Genomic DNA, 21,053 nt, shown 5'->3' with positions numbered 1-21,053 from the left:
AGCTAGTGAGTTGTCGTATCTGACTGCTGTCCTCACCAGCAGTCCCCTGAAGTTTGAAATGCCAGCCTTACCTTATTTCTTCGTATGTATTTGAGGTCCAGTTTTGTGCCTGTTCTATTGTATTGACCCACTACTGATATGAACCTTTATCAAATATTTTCATTACTGTAGCTCTTATCACTTTTTACTATCTTGTGCTCTTATATCACACTTGATTCTTTCTACTTTTTCTTAACTCTTCCTCTGTACTGAATATTCTTTAATAATTTTCCTGGCTATTCTCAGTGTTTATTTTTCCACATAGATATAATGGGTTTGGCTAATTAAAAATTTATTTTTATTGAGCTAGCATTATGTTTTTAGATCAGTTAAGGGTAGTATTGAAGTCTCTATAACAAACAGGTACAGGTATTTATTTCCTTTTGTTCAGTTTACCTTTTGTTTCTGTTAGTAGAGTTTTAATCTCTTCTTTCTATAAGCCCTGTACATTTCTAGTTCGTGTAGCCCTGGATTTTTACGTTTTGTTGCGTGTTGAGGTATAAACCATGTATCATGAAATTCACCCTTTCAGGATGTACAGTTCAGCGGTTCTTAGCGTGTCCACAATTGTGTAGCCATTATCACTATCTAGTTCCACATTCCCTCCCTTCACCTCAAAGGGAACTTCACACTGGTAGTAGTTACTCCCCGTTTTCCCCATCCCTAGCCCTTGGAAAGCACTACTCTACTTTAGGTCTTCATGGATTTGCTGTTCTGGGCATTTCATAGAAATAGAATCATTAAATCAATGGCCTTTTGTGTCTGGCTTCTTTCACTTACGATGTTTTCAGGGTTCATCCATGTTATAGCATGTATCAGATTTTTCCCCTTTTTATGTGTGAATAATATCCCATAGTATGGATGGATCGGATTTTATTTACACATTTATCAGTTGATAGCCATTTGGGTTTTATCTCTTTTTTGACTATTATGCATAATGCTGCTGCGAACATGCACGTACCACTGTTTGCAGGAACGTATGTTGTAAATTCTTTTTGGTAGCATACTTAGGAGTGGAGTTGCTGGGTCATATTATAACTATGCTTAACCATTTGAAGCGCTGCCAGACTGCTGCCCAAAGTGACTACATGACATTGCCTTCCCACCAGCAGTGTTTGAGGGTTTCAGTTTTTCCATTTGCTTGCTAATACTTGGTACTGTCTTGTTTTTATTATAATCATCCTAGTGGTATGAGTGGTTTTGTGGTTGTGATTTGTATGTCTCTAATGACTAGTGATGTTGAGCTTCTTTTTATGTGCTTCTTTGCCGTTTTTTAAAGTTCATTTATTTTAAGAGAGAGTGCGAGCGCTTGTGCATGGGGGAGGCGGGCAGAGAGAGCGAGAGAGAGAATCCCAAGCAGGCTCCACAGCCTGAGTGCAGAGCCCAGTGCAGGGTTCAGACTCACCAACCGTGAGATCACGGCCTGAGCTGGAATCAAGAATTGGACATTTAACCGACTGAGCCGTCTAGGCACCCCCTTATCTGCCACTTGTGTGTCTTCTTTGGAAAAATGTCTATTCAGATCCTTTGCTCATTTTTAAATGTAGTTATTTGTTTTTATTGTTGAGTCATGAGAGTTCCTTATATATTGTGCATATGAGCCCATTATTGAATATGAGTTGTAAATCTTTTAATTGATAGTTTACTGCGGAGTGTAAAAAATTTTCAATTTTGATGAAATCCAGTTTACTTTTGATTCTTTTGGTTATGTGTGCTTTAGGCGTCCTATTTTAAGAAACCATTGCTTAGCTGAAGATCCTGAAGGTTTATGCTTGTTTTCTTAGAGTTTCATAGTTTAGCTCCTACGTTTAGGTTATTGGTCCATTTTGAGGTAATTTTTATATATGGTGTGAGGTAGAGGTTGCATGTTTTATATTATGTTTCTGTTTTGTGTAGCTGTCACCCCTAGAATTTTACCATGCTTGCTTTTACTAAGTATGAAATTGTGGAAGAGGAAGGAGGTAAAGATATTATTATGAGGATTTTTAATGACTTTGTTTCTTTCTGCCCTTTTTTAATGTTATAATTCCTAGAATCTTAATTATACTTTGACTTTAATCTATCTCAGATTAATTGTTCTTCTTTCGCTGTCAGTGCTTATTCAGATTTACCCATATAATTTGATATTCTATTGTTTTAGGGAGAAGGAGTTACCTCTATACCGAGTTAACCATTTAATTGTTCTTTCACCAAGGAGATGTGAGAGATAAAAATGTCTTCATTGTCCCCCTCATTTGCAAACTGTGTATAAACTTTAATATGACCATTCATTTGGGGTGCTTGGGTGGCTCAGTCGGTTGGGCGTCTGACTTTGGCTCAAGTCATGATGTCGCCGTTCGTGAGTTTGAGCCCCGCATCGGGCTCTGTGCTGACAGCTTGGAGCCTGGAGCCTGCTTCGGATTCTGTGTCTCCCTCTCTCTCTCTCTGCCCCCCCCTTTCAAAAATAAATTAAAATATATGACCATTCATTTTCCTTCCTTTGATTATATTATTTCATTGTTTAATGTTGCTGTTGCTGATGCAGGTTTAGTGTTGCTGATGTCATTGTTTTTTGGGAGTTTTTTGTTTTTAGATAGTTTGTCTTTTTTCTGGTAGCTTTTTAGATTTGTCTCTTTATCTTTGTCACTCTACAATTTCAGTTGACTGACAGATTTGTTTTTACTTTGTGTAGATCTCTTGCTCAGGATTTCTTAAATTAGGATTTATATGGTAAATTAATTCTTGAAAATCACAAATCTTGTCTTTGAATATTGCTTTTTCTCCCCAATATTCTTTCTTTTTTTCTCCAGGAAATTTGCCTTCTCATTCTACCTTTTGTGTCTCCTGACTACTTTTTCATATTTTCCGAGTTTTAATTTTAGGTAATTTCCTCAGTTCCTTCTCTGGTTTATCTTTTCTCTCTTTGATTGTGTCTACTTTGCCACTTAACTCATTTGTTGAGTTTTTCCCCCCTTTAATTTCAGTGATTATATTTTTTACTCTTCAAGAGTCTAGTTCTATTTAAGAACAAATGTCCTGTTTTTTCATGTTTGTCATTTCTTTCATGTCCTTAATCATTTTAGTTTTATTTCTTTTACAGGGTTCTGTTTTCTGAGATTCCTTTTTCTCAGGGAATTAATTCTCAAGTATATTGTGCATTCCAGCTCTTTGAGAGTTCTTCTAAGTGGGATTGTTTTTCTGGGGGGCAGATCTTGTGTATTCTGGGTTGTAGAAGCACTCATCAAAAACAGTTGGTGTTTGCTTCATGCAGACGTCCTGTGCCGGTGCAAGTTTCATGTGAATTTCTCACTGGGATTCCTGTCACATGAAGTCTGCTGGAAATTTTCCCTCTTCCACCTGTGCATGATACAGGCATTGGGTTCTTTTCTCTGGACACCACCCCGGTCTGCTCCTTTCCTTCATCTCTCTCTTCCACAAACAAGCAAGCTTACTTTTTTTTTTTTTTTTTTTGGCCTCTGTTGGCCAGTAGGTAGAAAGTTTTCTCCTCCTACATTCACTGGTGTTGCAGCTTTTCTAGACTCCTTGGCTTCACACTGGGATTTGGGTTCCGTTCCCCATGTTTTATGGGCTGAAGGCCATATTTCATATTCTCCTGTGGGCATTAAAGCCTCAGTTAGAGACTATATCTGGCCTAGGGTTTTTTCCTCCGACTTTTCGCAGTATAACCTCTTAATTCCAGATCTTTCTTTAATTTCTTGTTCTTGGAGTTCTTTGTTGTTGTTCTTTTGACCTTAGGTATATTTTAAATTTGGGTTGTATTTTATCTTGTAGTTCTGTGTATTCACAATTTCGGTAGGGGTTGAAGGGACGGTATCGTGTTAGTGGAATCTGATTTCCCAGAAACGATATTGCCCTAACTGGTTGTTTGTATTTAGGAATGCTGTTCATTTAGTATACGTTAATATTGTAATTACATTTACTGTAATGAATCCTCTCATTATTTACAAGAGTCTTTTTGTTGGTTTTCCCAAGTATAGAATCATGTCATCCAAAAACACTGATAGTTTGACTCCATAAAGTAGCCTTGAAGTTTTTTATATTAGTTCTTCTATTTTGTTAATTGCTCTGGTTGACTCCTCTGGTGAGCATTTCCGTATGGTTTCCTCACTTTTATTTGAATTGGGATACATTTAAGAAAAGATGTTTTTAGGGGCGCCTGGGTGGCGCAGTCGGTTAAGCGTCCGACTTCAGCCAGGTCACGATCTCGCGGTCCGTGAGTTCGAGCCCCGCGTCAGGCTCTGGGCTGATGGCTCGGAGCCTGGAGCCTGTTTCCGATTCTGTGTCTCCCTCTCTCTCTGCCCCTCCCCCGTTCATGCTCTGTCTCTCTCTGTCCCAAAAATAAATAAAAAAACGTTGAAAAAAAAAAAAAAAAAAAAAAAGAAAAGATGTTTTTAAATGTTCTGAAGCAATTAATTTAACAGGTCCGACTCAAGTATGACAGTTTGCATTTAACCCAATGAATTACAGTGCATAGGTATTGTTTATGATGTCACCAAATTGTCATTCTAAGAATAAATTAGAAAAAGTAACACAAAACATAAATACAAAAATGAAATGTTTCTGAATCATCTTTTTTTTTAAGTACAAATTTCCATTCTTCCATATTGTCTCTTAATGGTATCCTCAGTGGTTTCTATATTTGCTTAAGCGTTCTGGTGATCGAGTACCGGTGAACAGCAAGGCACTGGTGTGGGAATCACTACAAGTAGGCCTTCCCCCTGTATATGGAAAGAGCGAACTTCTAAAGGAGTATTTACATGTGAGAGAGATGAAATCAAACCTGTTCGTTTTCATTCATCTTTACTTTTGACTACTCATTTCTGTAGTATGGTTCCACTCCTTTGTGCCGTTTGTAATTTAGTCTTGTATATGGGCAGTTGGTAGTAAGTGAGTTGTGGCTATTGTCTTCATAGGAAAGTACAGAATACCTCTCTTCGAGCAGCTATGTGCATATTTTACTCAGTTCTTTAACATGTTTGTAAAACATTCTGGTGGCACAAAGCTGTGCCTTATGTGGCTAGGTTTGATGTTTCAGTAATTTGGGGTTCATTTCATTTCTAGCTTCCTATGCATTCAAATATCCTGTTACCCCTATGGGTGGTGGTATTTCATAGTGTACATGCTTTCTTTTGAATGTGTTTAAATAACTTACCTGCCTCAGCTCAGAGACGTGAACGCAAATGTCAGTGTTGTAACTTTGTTTTAGAACAGCTACAACATTGACAATTTCATAGAAAGCTGGCTACTTATAGCTTCTAAATTCTGTGCGTGAATTTCCTTCTTAACTGACCACAGATTGTTTTTGGTAATCTTTCCCCATGTATTGAGCCTTAAGGAGATAGTGTACCTTCTGTCCCACTTACACACCTACTTTGGTGTCAAGATTTTCCCCTTCACCCCGTGCTGCACCTCCGCCACCCCACGTGGCTTACGTAGTTGCTCATGTTCCTACTATAAGTAATGGACCCCTTTCTACCCTCTAGTACAGGACTTAGGAACCGGGCGACCGTAGAGCATATTGACTAAGAGCACAGGCTTTGGAATCGAATGGATCGGAGTTTGAGTCTTGATTCCTTTGCTTAATAACCTGTATTTGTCCTTAGAATAAGTTTAAAAACTTTTTTAATGTTAGTTTCCTTTGCAGTGAGGTGAATATGATACACCTACCTCACAGGGTTGTTGTGAGGGTTGAACAGACTGATGTATATGAAGTACTTTTACTAGTGCCTGCCCCGTGAGAAGTGCTCAAGAATTGGTAGCTGTATTTCTTGCTGCTATTTAACTTAAAGGTAGTAAACACGTTCGCTTATCTTTGATGACTTGGCCAGTTTTATCTTGGAAAGACTTGGAATACTAGCTTAGGAAAACTCTCAAATGCATTTCATATTAGGTAAGTGGGGAGTATTTATCTTTCAAAGATAGTTAAATAATTCGATTTTTTGCTGTATGGATTAACCTGCAATTCGATGTGTAATACAGAGTTAAGAAAACACAGAGAACTCTGGAACAGTTTTTTTAAAAAAATAAGCTTATATCTTAATATAGTAGCTTGGTTTCCTTATAAATACTGGTTTTTTTTAAACGGGGGTTTAGATTTTTAGCGTTTCTCTTAGATACATTTAAGACACGCTTGACAATGCCCGGCCTGTTTTCATGTCAGTGCAGTAGACATTGTATTATAGCGGTACGACTGTCACATTTGGAGTTTGGAGACCTGGCTTTGAGTCTTGGCTTTGCTGTCGACTTTGCACAAATGTCACACTGGTCAAGTCAGAACCTCTTCATGTCTGACTTCTGTACTGTGGTGCTTGTGACTTGACCTGCCTCGCCTTCCTAACTCATTTAGTTGCTCAGAAAATCAGAATAATTACCTTAAGGCTCTTTAGAAAGTGGAAAGGGCTATCCCGAGTAGAGCGAAGTGTTATCTCAGTTCTCACCTTATTTTTGTCCACCTACATCTGTCCAAAAAACAGTGTTGGCGTTTTACGAATTTCTCAGAATTGAACTTCATGTCCCTGTTAATCGTATTTCTCTGACAAGAGGCATTTTGGTAAACTTTTTTCTTGTACTGTGAGGTGGCATGTTACTTTAAAGGTGTGTGTTTTAGTCACTCCCCATGGCCACAAAGTAGTTCGGGGAGTAAGCTGGGTTTTTTAAAGAAGTGTACCTATAGCTCTAGAAATTCTTTTCAGTCTCTGCTCAGAACTGATCACCTCCATTAAGCCTTTGATTGATTCTGCCTGGTTTTAATCAACTCGCATTCCATCTGCATTTATGCATGCAGTTTGCAGTATGTTAATTTACAGTGGAGTGTTTTTGTAAGTCATTTTATGTCTTTTACCTGTGACCTGGACTTGTTTTCTCGGCTAGTTGGAACCTCCTGAAGGGTTACGACAATTGTCCTTTCCCTTTCTTCACATTAGAATCCTAATAGAGGATGCCCTACATACAATGATTTCTTCTAGTTGTGTTTGCATAAAACTTCCACTAAAATCCAGTGGCATCATTTGACCTAATATTACAGAGTACACATCTGCAGAAATTTTCATTTGTTTTAGCGTATGCCTATTTAGAGTTGAAAGACAAAAGGCATCAAAACAGTGTACTGCTTGATTAAAAAATAATAGTGTGTAAGCTGCCATGTACTTCAGCTGAGACTAGACTTCATTGTTTTGCTTTTTCAAACCATTCTGTTAACTGTATTTGGCCAAAAGAGATCTAGTAAATCTCATTAAATAGTTTGATTTTTAAAACTATACTCCTGGAGGATAATGTGGTATTTGTGTTAATAGCCATAGTTTTAAATGATTCTTTGCCAAAAAGGAATTGAGCCCTTGATGAGAGAAAGGCTTTTATTAAAGGCTTATAAAAAGGCTTTTTGAGAGTCCCAGTTGCTTATTTCTCCTTTTTCCATAAAATTAATTTCTTAAATTACCGATGATTCTTACTACTGAAGTTTCTCATGTAAACCTTGATATGGAGGAGACTATTCTTGCAATCAGTTTCCTAGCTTCTTTGGAAATGGCTATGCTTGAAAAAAAGAAACGTCTTTACAGTTGCTTTCATCAGAGCTTTCTCTAAAACAAACCAAGATAAAATCATGGCTTTTATTTTTGCACTTAAAGAATTTGCTAAAGAGGATGTTTCTTCCAAATGAATGTTTGCATTTTATTTTCCAGACCTTTTTCTCTAAAACCAGTTTTTGCTCCTAAGAAACATTTTTACGTCTTCTTCAGGAATGTCCTTGTCTGCCGGATCTTCTCCTCTTCATTCTCCCAAGATCACTCCACATACTTCTCCTGCGCCCAGAAGAAGAAGTCACACTCCAAATCCAGCAAATTACATGGTGCCTTCTAGTGCCTCTACATCTGTTAATAATCCCGTTTCTCAGACTCCATCTTCTGGTCAGGTGATCCAAAAGGAAACCGTCGGTGGGACGACTTACTTCTATACAGACACAACCCCAGCACCTTTGACTGGAATGGTACGTCTACGTGACGGGAGAAGTGAGAGTAGTCTTACAGCAGTTCCTTCTTGATAATGAGATTAGTGAGGAGGTCCCCCCGCCTTGCATCTTTTTATTGTGATGTGAAAACGTATTTACTTTTCTAACTTAGATGATGATCCTGACCTCTTCTTATCTCTTCAAAGTAAGCCTTCTGTATTAATAATAACTCCAGTTTAGACAGAACCGGGTTTAATCACAAATTAGATTGTCTTCTGGCTCTAGTTTAGTACTTTATGGCACGTTTTGCTCATGGGGTTACCTTGTACTGGTGCTAGCTGGAGTTGATGTTTGCTGCGTTTCTTTATAGGTGTACGTAGTTTTACCTCTGGTAAGAACTTGGAGAAAGTACATGGTTTCTTAAGGTAGTTACTAAAAACAAACTGATGATAAACTCTTGCTTCAGGTGAGGCAATGATTTAATCTCTAGATCTCTGGATAGCGGAGGACACAGGATGATAAGGGGCTTCCAGTGTGGGTTATTGGTAAGGAAGGAGGAAGCCCAGCGGGGGAAACCCTGATCATGGATGAAGAAAGAGCTACCAAAGGAAGGCAGAGGGAGAGAGGGCAAGGGGCAAAGAGGGAAGTGTCGTCATGTTCCATAAATTGTATCTCTTGGCTTCATTCTGGCTATGTCCAAAAATTGGTTTTTAACCGGTGTGGTGAAATAAGTAGTGGATGAAGAGCTTGTGAGTTCGAAAGCCAAGTTCCATTCAGGTAGGAGAACTGATCGAAATGGTAGCCATTTGACGTAATTACAGAGGATAGGTTTCGATGAAAAGTTTTGATCTCACAAGTTAAACTAATGGTTTATTTTGATTAATGGCTTACTAAAAGGCAATTTGAAAGGAAAGATGACAGAGTTCTTTTATGTGTTTTTAAGAGTCCCTCCCGGTCCTGCCATTGTTTTGTGACTTTTGAATCTTAGTACCTCTGAGACCATTTCCCCAGTTGTAAATGGGGATAATAATTTAGTGAAAACATTTATAGAAGTACTTGTAAATTATGTAAAATGTTTCAAGAACTAATAAATAGCTAATAGTCTTGTTCTGTTTTGTTTTGTTTTTGGTCAGAGATCTTTCAAAAATTATCACAGAACAGCTTGCCGAACAGAAGGTCAAATAATTGAGGTAGAGTAGAGACTTTCCTTGGTTCTTTCAAGTAAGAATTCCATCAATGTGTTACCTTTTTTGGGGGTTTATTATAATTATTTACATTTTTATTATAGCGTATTTGTAGAAAGTAGTTTAATCTATGAAGAGGTTCTTTTGTCACAAAACTCTCTCAGCTGTTTTTGTAGAGATTACATAGGGCACATTTTTATGATGTTTTTACCCTTCAGACCACTGTTAGAAATGTGCTCATGGTGAACTTGAGCTAATTAAGCCAAACTGTGCTCTCTGGTGTAAGAAAACCGAGGCAAGAGAAAGGAAATCTTCCCCTGCGGATATAGGTTAAAGGAAACCGTACATACAGGTGTTGCAAAACCACTTCCTGGTTGAGATCCAGAGCAGAATGATTATCTGAGGGCAGCAGAAATCAGCTGAATTCATTTTACAAAGACGAAAAACAAAGCGTTTGTTTCAGCTTTTTCAAAATGAAAAAGGAAAAGATAGTTTAGAATGTACGTTTATTTTGTATCAGGGGCCGGTGAAGAGGAAGGAGAGGCAGAGGCAGAAGAGAAGAAGCCAGGGGGTGGGGAAAAGTCCACTCGGAAAAATGAAAGCAAAGAGGCTTGAAGCAGACTCGGTAACTTTGCCGTAGTTTTGCCCTGAAGGTATTTAAATAGACTGTTCACTCTTCTGTTCGCCTGAGCCGCGGACCAGACCCAGAGTCAGTCCGTCGGTCCGTCCTCCTCACTGTTGCAGGGTGAGGTGCTTACCAGTGTGGACGCAGCAGTCTGTCTAGGTTGGCCACGAGAAGCCCTTGCAAGGGGGTGGTTCTTTGGGGAGCCAGGGCAGAGTCTGACGCATCCAGACGCCTCTGTCACCGGCTTTCTTCTCTCTTCCCGCTGCTTTCAAAAATGCTGACCGACTACATAACCTCTTCCAAAGTGCAGCTTTGGCCTCTCCTCGGAAGTTAGGTTTTACTGTGTCCGAAGGAATGTTTCCTTTCTCGTCAGACTTTTACATTGATTACTGCAAGAGTATTTGTATGAAGTGAGTTCATTCTGAAAGTGTCCCGACAACAGCTGTCCTCTAAGGTGCTTATTAGTTCACTATGATTTAAAGATGAAAATGTATCCATGTATCTATCGCTGTCATTTAAAGCTTTCGGCTTTACCGAAACAATGAAAAAGCTGATGGAGTGAGAAAGGTTGGTTATTACATTTCCCCCCTCCCTGCCTTTTTAGGTATTTCCAAACTACCACATATATCCTCCAACTGCACCTCATGTTGCCTACATGCAACCAAAAGCAAATGCACCCTCCTTCTTCATGGCCGACGAACTCCGACAGGTAGGCTTTCAGAGTTCCTGGGGCGAATCCGTAATGGCTGTTGTGCTGGAGCGCCGAGCCGGAGAAAGAACAGAGCTCTTTTCAGATGAGATCATGTGATCAAACATGCTGTATGCACCAAAGCAGCTAGAATGTAGAGCGTATGAGTCCTAATTGGCATATTTATTTAAGGAAACCCGTTTTTCAAGAAAATTTGTAGATCAGTATGTGTTAGGACGTAAAACAGAATAAATAGCTACTTAAATGGGCCACCTTTTTGCGCTTCGTATCCTGTGCATTGAAAGGTCTCTGAAATATATAAATAAATTATTGAAATGGTGTCTAACCTTTAGACCACTTTTTGTTAATACCTGGAGGTTGAGAATAAGTAGTTTGGCCTAGAAATAAACCTCATTTTAAAAGAGCTTAATATTGGGGCACCTGGGTGGCTGAGTCCGTTAAGCTTCCAGCTCTTGGTTTTGGCTCAGGTCGTGATCTCAGTTTTGTGAGTTCCAGCCCCGTGTCCGGCTCTGTGCTGACAGCATGGAGCCTGCTTGGGATTCTCCCCCTCCCCCCACCGCCCTCTCTCGGCTCTCTCTGCCACCGCCCCTCCCCCCCCCCCCCCCCCCCGTGTCTCTCAAATAGAAATAAACTTTAAAAATTTTTTAAAAAGTAATAGAGCTTAATATTTTCTATGAAGTAGGTTTTATAAAATAATTTTTTTTTTTTTTTAGGTAAACAGCTGGACATTATTTGATACGTAGAATTTCATTGTATACTTATAGTCTCAGAAAAAAATGTTATTTCACACAAGTTGTACCAGTATAATGTTGATGAGTAAATTATTGACGAGCTTAGGGTGGGCCTTGTCTTCAGCCACAGAGTTATAGTTACGTGCTTTGGGTCAAAGCGTAGCTACTTAACCCCGACCTTAATTATGGGCAGGTCTCTCCAGGCCTGGAATTTAGACGTTTTGTCGTTTTGTCGGTATTAGAAATGTCGTTTCATGTTGTCGACATCAAAAAGTGTGCATATCAAAAAATATTAATACGTATTTACTTATAATAAGAAAATCAGATTTTAGAAGCTCTGTTTATATGTAAATATACTTGTTTTCTTTTTTTAGGAGCTGATTAACAGGCATTTAATAACAATGGCTCAAATCGACCAAGCAGATATGCCAGGTAAAATGCGAGTTGGTTCATCCTTCCTTTTAAAGGTTGTCAGGATCTCGATGTACATGTTTTTATGCCTTGAACAGCTAGTTACAATTTTATGAGTGTGTTTATTTGAAATCTACTTTTGAAGAGTTCCAAGATGCCACTGATCATCGAGTCCATTTCAGTTCTCCATGTGACAGTATTCTAGTTTGTCAAAAAAGTTAGGTGGTTTTAAAATTCATGGTGATTTACCGCACTGTGCATTAGAATATTGTTTCCTGAAACTTGATAAAGTATGGATACTTAAACAGACGGGGAAGGTAATTATTACTTTTGAAACTGTGGTGTACCAGATAATGTGCTGATTAAATTCTTTATATGTCTTACTTTCTTCCTCATAAAAATCCTAGGACATTGACACGAATACTATCCTCTCCCTCTTACATATGAGGAAAACTGAGGTTGACAGGAAGGCTAAGTAATTTGCCTTTAGCACTGATGGCTAGTAATCAGCTGGTCAGTCTGGATTTAAAGCTAGGTTTTTGACTGTACCACAGTGTTTCTCAGAGTACATTAAAATCTCTTTCCCTAGCTTATTCTGTATATAGCAAGATTAAATATGGTATAATTTAGCAAAACTTTATAAATAATGCAGTAGGAATATATTTGCCATAGAGATAATCTCAAAGCATGTGGTTGTAATCAAGGACTCAACATAGTCTACTGTGCATTTTCTTGATTGCTAAAGAATTAAAAGGAATAATATGTCTAGCTCTTATGCCCTAACACCAATCTTTTCAGTTTAGATGGACAGGGAACTGATCTGTCATAACCTTTAAAGTATTCAGGTTGGAATTTTCCTTAATTATTTAACATTGTCTTTGAGGTCTTAGCTGGGATAAAAGAAGAAAAGAAAAATAAGTAGGTTTGTTTTTGCCTTTCCAGTCTTTATGACCGCAATCATGTATAAGTCGTATGACCAGAGGTTGGGCATAACTTGAAATTATAATAGAGCTTAGGAAATAGCTGGATACGAGATTAATATATGTCAGTTAAATTTCTGTAGGCCAGTAGCCAATAACTTAAATATAATTAAAAGAAAAGATGCAACTTACAGTGGTTTCAGCTTATCAGTAGCTAGGGAATAAATGCAACAAAAGATGTGTGCGATCTCAATGGGGGAGACTTACTAAGAGATATTAAGTAAGATAAATAATTAGAGCAAAATATTATATATTTAAAAAAAATTTTTTTTAGTGTTTATTTTTGACAGAGAGAGAGAGAGAGAGAGAGAGAGACAGAGCATGGGGGGGGGGGGGGGGCAGAGAGAGGGAGACACAGAATCTGAAACAGGCACCAGGCTCTGAGCCATCAGCACAGAGCCCGATGCGGGGCTCGAACTCACGGACCGTGAGATCACCTGAGCCAAAGTCAGACACTCAACCGACTGAGCCACCCAGGTGCCCCCAAAATATTATATTATAAATAGGAAGACATAATGAGTAAGATATCGGTTTTCCTAAACTGATTTATAGATGCAGTATAATTGCAGTCAAAGCATATGAGCTGTTTTTACTCATAATACTTCTGGCATTTACTTCATGTCCTAACGGTTTATTTATTAAGGGCACAGTCTGACAAGACTACTCCCATTTCAGATGCCCACCAAGGTGGGGTGCCCAGGCTACCCACATTCTGACTAACTACCAATTTGGGGGTTTCCATAACCACTACCACCAGCCTCCCCCCACACCCCGCCGCACCAGTTCAGTAATTTGCTAGAGTGATTCACTTTAGGACCTGTTGCTGGTTTAGTGTGTAGAGGCTACAGCTCAGGGACAGCCAAATGGAAGAAATGCCCAGGGCAAAGCGAGGGGGTGGGCACTTGTGTACAAAACTTTAAAAACTTTTGGGGGCGCCTGGGTGGCGCAGTCGGTTAAGTGTCCGACTTCAGCCAGGTCACGATCTCGCGGTCCGTGAGTTCGAGCCCTGCGTCAGGCTCTGGGCTAATGGCTCGGAGCCTGGAGCCTGTTTCCGATTCTGTGTCTCCCTCTCTCTCTGCCCCTCCCCCGTTCATGCTCTGTCTCTCTCTGTCCCAAAAATAAATAAAAAACGTTGAAAAAAAAAATTAAAAAAAAAACAAAACTTTTTATAGTATAAAATATTAGCGAATAGATTTAACATATCAGTAGAGAAAGATTTCTTCTACAGGAGGCAAAGATTGCTGACTCTTAAAGAAAATACTGCTAAATTTTACTAAGTTAGAATTGAAAAGCAATCCAAAGATACCCACAGTAAAGAAAAAACCTGGAAGAAGATATTTACACAGTTGACAAAGAATATAAGAAACACAATTCAGTAAGAGCAAAAAAAACTCAACAGAAAAATGGCCAAAAGATAGGAATAGGCACGTAAAGAAAGGAAATTCACATGAGCAGTACATGTATGAAGAGATGTGAAACATCACTGACAATTAGGGAAAATGCAGGTAAGCTCGAAGTGCAGTCGTGTAAAGTGTTAGGATATGGATCCACAGGCTCTCCGGTGCGTTGCTATAGGGAGCATAAGTCGGGTGAACCTGTGATCCAGCACTTCTCCTCCTGGAAACAGGTAAACTCCTATACGTTTTCAGCCGCAAAATGTATGACGAAGTATCATAACATTGTCGCTCCAAATAGCAGAAACTTTGATCAATCCAGAGTAACTGTGCTGCTGTCAGCTAATGGAAGGTGGTACAGCAGCTTAAAGGGAGGAAGTTCACTGAGCTGCAACAACACAGAAGAAGATTAGTAAGTAAAGTGAGTTGCAAGAGACTATATAAAGCATACTACCTTTTTACAAAGTTAACCAAAATTTATACATATATTTACATTTATGTAAATGTATGTGTATATGCATATGTATATATTATGTGCAATACAGCCATATAAAAACGGAAGGAAGTGAGAGAAGGAAGGCAGAGGTTGGTAGAGAGAACCATAATTTAGATGTAAGTTAAAGGTCTGATGAGTACTGAGTTTGCAGATGCTTATTATGCTATTAAGAATAATTAACTACAGGGGCGCCTGGGTGGCGCAGTCGGTTAAGCGTCCGACTTCAGCCAGGTCACGATCTCGCGGTCCGTGAGTTCGAGCCCCGCGTCGGGCTCTGGGCTGATGGCTCGGAGCCTGGAGCCTGTTTCCAATTCTGTGTCTCCCTCTCTCTCTGCCCCTCCCCCGTTCATGCTCTGTCTCTCTCTGTCCCAAAAATAAATAAAAAACGTTGAAAAAAAAAATTAAAAAAAAAGAATAATTAACTACATAAAACCAGGCCTTTACATAGACATGAGCCAGTGACCTGAGTGTCACAGACTACAGGTTATGGTTAATCCGCTTCTGTGCCCCATGTTCCACAAGGTTTAGTAAATGCTTTTTGGGGGGGTCACTGCTCTAACTGATCTTTTTCATGTCTTTTGTTTACTACAATCTTCATCTCATGTTGACCCATGCATTAATATTTGGTCTTGCTGTCTTTTTTCTCTCCGTTTTCCATTCCATACCTCATATTCCCACCAGATTAGTACTTCTCAAGTTTGAAGTCATAATTTATTTCCTGTAGATCAGTGCTTCTGCACCAGGAGTGGTTACCCCATCACGGGTCATTTGGTCGTGTCTGGAACGGTTTTGGTTGTCACAGCTGGTGGTGGGGTGCTGCTGGCTACCGGTGGGCTGCCGAACACCCTGCAGTGCACAGACCAGTCCCTGACAACAGAGACTGATCCAGTCTGGTATGTCAGTAGGGCCAAGGTTGAGAAACCGTAGTGAATCTCAGACTTTCGATATCTTAGATTGGACCTATTATTTTATATGTCCTTCGAGGGGAGGTAGTGTTGAATAGAGCAAAGACACTAACATTTCATTTTATTTTTTATCACTGTTTTTACTATCACTTGGTGGAATTGGACCCCAGACTAAAACTTGGGGCTGACGTGAAGAATGCAGCTCTGTCCATAATCTTACACGTTGGTATCTCTAGTCTGATTTTCGATGGCCTAACAGTGATTTAGGCACCCCCTAGTCCCTTTATTCATACTTAATTTTATGTATTTGTTAAGTTGAGCTGGAAACGAAGAGCAAAACGACAATGAATATTCCTATCAGTGGAAACATTCGGTTTTTTAAGGTTAATATCAGGCTGCATACGATCATTTCAGGGTAGACTGGGAAATGTAGTGTTCAAAGATGACTTTCTGAAACAAGGTAACACCATATGTACACACATAAAAATGAACATTTTGAAGATTTTATTTAAGTCGTGAGGGAGCCGGTTGTAGGACCTGTTACTGCTAGCTCAGGGGTATCGAAAGGCGTGTGCAAACTGGCTTTTCCACGGAGGAGACAGGCATTCTTCTGCAGTGCTGCCAGTTACCTGTGTGCAGTTTACAGAGGTGCAGAATACCTTCCGTGACATCAGAATCAGACATCGAAAAGCCATCCATTGGATACTCGCGGTCTTCCACTGGAGCACGATTTTTTCCACCCCGCGACGCAGAGAATTCAACAAGGCTTGCTCGAAAGGGCACACAGGGACAAAGGAGTTAGTACAGTTTTTAGCTGATTGTGACCCTCCCTCAATCTCTTTGTCACACACTGGTGCTATGACTCCGCTGCTTGGCGTAGTGAATTTCAGGTCCTCAGTCTAGCATTTGTATTCCCCTCTGATCCGGTCCCAACAGAACCCCCTCAGCTTTTTCTCCACGTTGTACCTCTTCTGTAATACACCCTGCTCTCCCACCGCGTGAGATTTCACGGTTCCTGAACACAGCATACGCATTGAGGCCTGGGTGGCGGTGGTGGTTCTGTTTACTCCCTCACCGCAAAGCAAAGCGCTCGTCCGCTCGTTGTGGAGTACCACTGAGAGCAGTCCCATCCTTCAGTTTGTGGTACACGTACCAAATCCTCTGCGAGATCTTTTCTAGGCTCCTTGAGAATGGCTTCCTTCTGGGTATTTCCATGCGTAGTGCTTCTCAGAATGTGGTCCTTGCCCCAGCAGCATCTTTTCATTATTACCTGGAAACTTCTTGGAATTGCAAATTCTTGGGCCCGACTGTAGACCAACTAAGTAAACACTGGGCATGGGGCCCAGCAAACTGTGTATTGTTATCACTGTCAGTGAGTCTGAAGGGTGTCGAAGTTTAAGAACCAGTGCCATGGTGAGTTGTACTTTTTTAAGAGCTGTTTTGCTTGTACTGTATTATGTTTCCATATAGATCTCTGTCCTTTATTTTTTTCTTGGTGTCTTGATAAGAACCTGTATTTCATTAATACCTGTATTAATAAGTTAATAACCTGTCTTGATGACCTGTCTTGAATAAGACCTTATTAATCAAAATTAATAACCTGTTTTGATTAATAACCTGTCTTGATAAGAACCTGTATTTCATTAATGAGTAGGCACTCATTACCTTTTCACTAATTTGAAATTAATTATTTCTCTTACTAGATGCTCCTCATGAAATAACCAGGGAACAAAATTTATTCATCATTTGTTTGTGGAAATTACGCTGATTGTTAAAAGATAAATGGGCAAAGTTGCAGCTGCATTTCCTTGTGTGTATACTTCCCTTGTACTGCCTTTATTTCAGTAGAATATGTCACGTGACCTTGTTTTGAAAGTTAGTGTCTGTTTGAATCAGTGTCTGTTTTTTGCACTCTGGCCAAAATGCCGTCTGGGGGTTAAGAGCACGAGACTATGGAATCAGAGCCCTGAGTTTGCATCCCAACTCCCTTTCTAGATGTGTGATCCTTATTTTCTTTACGAAATAGAGTTCTGTCTCGTATGGTTGTTTTGAAAACAAAGAGATGGTGAATGTCAATTTAGCAAAGGCAGGAAGGGCCATTATGAGCCTGTCTTCTGGAGTTACAGTTTTCTGATTAGGGTTTTACCTGTATTCCTTAACAGTCGTTCAGTGAAAAATTATTAGTCATATTGGTCTGTGTGTTTTTTAGAAAGAGATTTATTGATGTGTTTTAAAAATAGTGCTAAACATATTTATTGTAAAAAGTTTGGGAAGTATGGCATAGTGTAAAGAAGAGAATAACAGTGCTCCCACTCAGAGGTTACCATTGTTGAAGTTCTTGCTGTGTTCTTTCTAGAAGGTTTTCTGTGTGTACTGTGCATGTTCACTTACCTGCTTTTCATTTGAAATCTCTTGAGTATTCCTAAGTCATTCAAGACATTTAGGAGAATGGAAGCTGTTCCGATGGAAAATGTAATTCGATTGTATTTGAAGCATTAAAAAAATCCTCCTCTTTTTGAATTGCAAAACTGATACATGTATGTATCAGAAAATAGGGAGCGGTAAAGAAGGAAACATAGGGGCACCTGGGTGGCTCGGTCGGTTAAGCCTCGGACTCTTGGTTTCTGCTCAGGTCATGATCTCACGGTTTGTGGGATCTAGTCCCGTGTCGGGCTCTGCACTCCAGAGTGCAGAGCTTGCTTGGGATTCTCTCTCACTCATCTCTCTCTATCCCTCCCCCACTCTGGTTTTCTGTCTCTCTCAAAATAAATAAATAAACTTTAAAAATAAAAGTAAATTGCCTATACTCTTTACAGAAACCAACCACTGAATACAGTTAGTCTTTTTTTTTTTTAATGGTGATTTATTTATTTTGAGAGAGAGAAGGAGAGAGAGAGAGCACAAGTGAGCAGGGGAGGGGTGGAGAGGGAGAGGGAGAGAGAGTATCCCAAGCAGGCTTTGAGCTGTCAGCACAGAGCCCGATGCAAGGCTTGATCTTACAGAACCATGAGATCATGACCTGAGCCCAAATCGATCTGGATGCTTAAACTGACTGAGCCATCCAGGCGCCCCTATTTAGTCCTTATAAGAAACAACAGATTGGGATTCAAGATAAATAGTTTTTTAAATGCCTGACTAGAGTATCATGAGCCAATTACAATGCATTATCCCAGCTATTCTTTTTTTTTTTTTTTTTAACATTTATTTATTTTTGAGACAGAGAGAGACAGAGCATGAACAGGGGAGGGGCAGAGAGAGAGGGAGACACAGAATCGGAAGCAGGCTCCAGGCTCTGAGCCGTCAGCCCAGAGCCTGACGCGGGGCTCGAACTCACGGACCGCGAGATCGTGACCTGAGCTGAAGTCGGACGCTTAACCGACTGAGCCACCCAGGCGCCCCTATCCCAGCTATTCTTAAACATAATTTTTCTTGCTTTGAAGAACGTGGAAATCATGAGGATAAAGTTGTTTTCATTTTCTTTCTTTTATGTTTTACTAGGGAGTAAAACAGTGCTGTTCCACTGAATGGTTGAAAGTCTTGATAGATTGCCATATTTATACATACGTATACCCACAGATATATTACACATACACACTCTCCAATTTAATGTTACTTGTTTTGAATTTCTGTATGTTTTAAAAAACAAGAATTCATATGCTTAACACCATTGTCTAAATATATTTTGTGCAAACCAAAGTGTTTTAAGAAGCAAAATCAAAATCAGAAATGTTTAATACCTGTAAGTGATAACACAAATTGTTTCTAATAACTGAGAAACAAAAAGTTGTGTGGTGCTATAAAAGATAAATGTTTTCAAGGGGCGCCTGGGTGGCTCAGTCCGTTTAGCATCCTACTCTCGATCTCGGCTCAAGTCCTGCTCTCAGGGTCATGAGTTCAAGCCCCGTGTCGGGCCCTGGGGTGGGTGTGAAACCTATGTAAGAAATTTAAAAAAAAATTTCTGAGTGTATGAAGTCTGGTTCTTTGGTTGTCCTGTAATGCTTATTTTTTATTGATAATGAAACCATTTTCTTTTATAGAATTGTTAGGAGTGTTGACACTGTTCCAGAATTCAAAAGTATGTTTTGATACCTGTGGTTTTTGGTAAATTCGATTTCTTTTTTGCTCTGAGAGATTTATGCATATCAGCAAGTTAAAGTTGTCTTTTACGAATTACTCTAGCAGTCCCTACAGAAGTTGACAGCTACCATAGCCTGTTCCCTCTAGAACCACTGCCGCCGCCCAACCGGATACAGAAATCAAGTAATTTTGGATACATCACATCTTGCTACAAAGCTGTAAACAGCAAAGACGATCTGCCGTATTGCCTTCGGAGGATACATGGTACGGAAGATAAGTTAGCCACTCTTTGAAGCATATTGTTGAGGCTAAGATTATTGAAATATTCCTGCATGTATTTACTTATTTAATATGTTTATAAAGGATAATAAATAAGTTTGTTAATTCATTTGGAAATTAGTAGCTCATAAATGATACATCACATGGCCTTCTCTTTGCAATTCTGATGGAATAAAGGAGGGATTTCATTTGCAGTTTAGTAGAAAAAATTTCCTTTTATAGGTTTTCGTCTCGTTAACACAAAGTGCATGGTGTTGGTCGATATGTGGAAAAAAATTCAGCACTCAAATATCGTAACCTTGCGTGAAGTATTTACCACTAAAGCATTTGCAGAGCCTTGTGAGTAATTTGTACTTGTCTTTCTGCTTTTGTGGGCTTCATTACTTGAAGCCAGATTGCAATAATGAGTGTTTTGTGTTTTATTTTAAGCCCTTGTGTTTGCATATGATTTCCATGCGGGAGGAGAGACTATGATGAGCAGACACTTCAATGACCCTAATGCTGATGCCTATTTCACAAAGAGAAAGTGGGGTAAGAAAGACACGCAAGCAAGATTCATTTTGACAAATGCCTTTGCTCTGTGGAAGAGTGGTTTTCTATTTTAAAATGCACGTGAATTTGTTTCTGTGATCATAGCGCATTAAAAAAAGAAACGTCTCAAAGAATCGAAGCCAGTCCATAAGCGGCTGGGAAATAGAGTGTTGTGTGTATAGGCTGAGAATGGAGGCAGGGTGTGAAAGACTCGTGGAGGTGTCTGAAATGTAAATAACCGAGAATGTGGTGAAAGTGTTTTCCTCTTAAACATTTTGGTTTTTTCTTTTAAAACTACAAGGCTTTCTGGGGGCGCCAGGGTGGCTCAGTCGGTTGAGCGTCCGACTTCGGCCTCAGGTCGGGATCTTGAGGTTCATGGGTTCGGGCCCCACATCGGGCTCTGTGCTGGCAGCTCAGAGCCTGGAGCCCGCTTCAGATTCTGTGTCTCCCTCTCTCTCTGCCCCTTCCCCGCTCATACTCGCTAGCTCTCTCTCTCTCTCTCTCTCTCAAAAATAAACATTAAAAAAGTAAAATAAAACTACAAAGCTTTCTGGATAAAGGCATTTTGGAAAATAATGCCTATAGCTTCACCACCCAAAGTACAACCACATTTTCTCTTGGTATATTTCTTTCCAGTCTTGGTTTTTTTGTTTTGTTTTGTTTTTTGGTCTCCTGTCACATTGTTTCCTTTTCTTTTTATCATTTTGTAGCATTGCATCTTTCATTTGTTGTAAGTATTTTCCCCCT

The 21,053-nt window shown here is 39.6% G+C and overlaps 1 protein-coding gene across 10 annotated transcripts in view; it reads left to right on the top strand.

Annotated features, from left to right (window-relative positions):
- Window positions 1–21,053, top strand: part of PAN3 (poly(A) specific ribonuclease subunit PAN3) — a 132,582-nt gene that overhangs the window by 86,578 nt on the left and 24,951 nt on the right. For 5 of the 10 annotated variants that reach the window (XM_078444056.2, XM_078443952.2, XM_078443860.2 and 2 more), the window contains 7 exons: window positions 7,776–8,023; window positions 9,118–9,174; window positions 10,398–10,502; window positions 11,608–11,665; window positions 19,599–19,760; window positions 19,998–20,114; window positions 20,205–20,306. In XM_078444056.2, the coding sequence (XP_078300182.1) occupies window positions 7,776–8,023; window positions 9,118–9,174; window positions 10,398–10,502; window positions 11,608–11,665; window positions 19,599–19,760; window positions 19,998–20,114; window positions 20,205–20,306 (849 nt within the window). The remainder of the gene's footprint in view (window positions 1–7,775; window positions 8,024–9,117; window positions 9,175–10,397; window positions 10,503–11,607; window positions 11,666–19,598; window positions 19,761–19,997; window positions 20,115–20,204; window positions 20,307–21,053) is intronic. The other 5 variants (XM_078444072.2, XM_078444037.2, XM_078443924.2 and 2 more) reach the window with 3 other exon arrangements.

The sequence above is a fragment of the Panthera onca genome, chromosome A1 (assembly GCF_046562875.1).
Source record: "Panthera onca isolate mPanOnc1 chromosome A1, mPanOnc1 haplotype 2, whole genome shotgun sequence".
Taxonomy (NCBI): domain Eukaryota; kingdom Metazoa; phylum Chordata; class Mammalia; order Carnivora; family Felidae; genus Panthera; species Panthera onca.
This window is presented reverse-complemented; position numbering and strand designations above follow the sequence as displayed.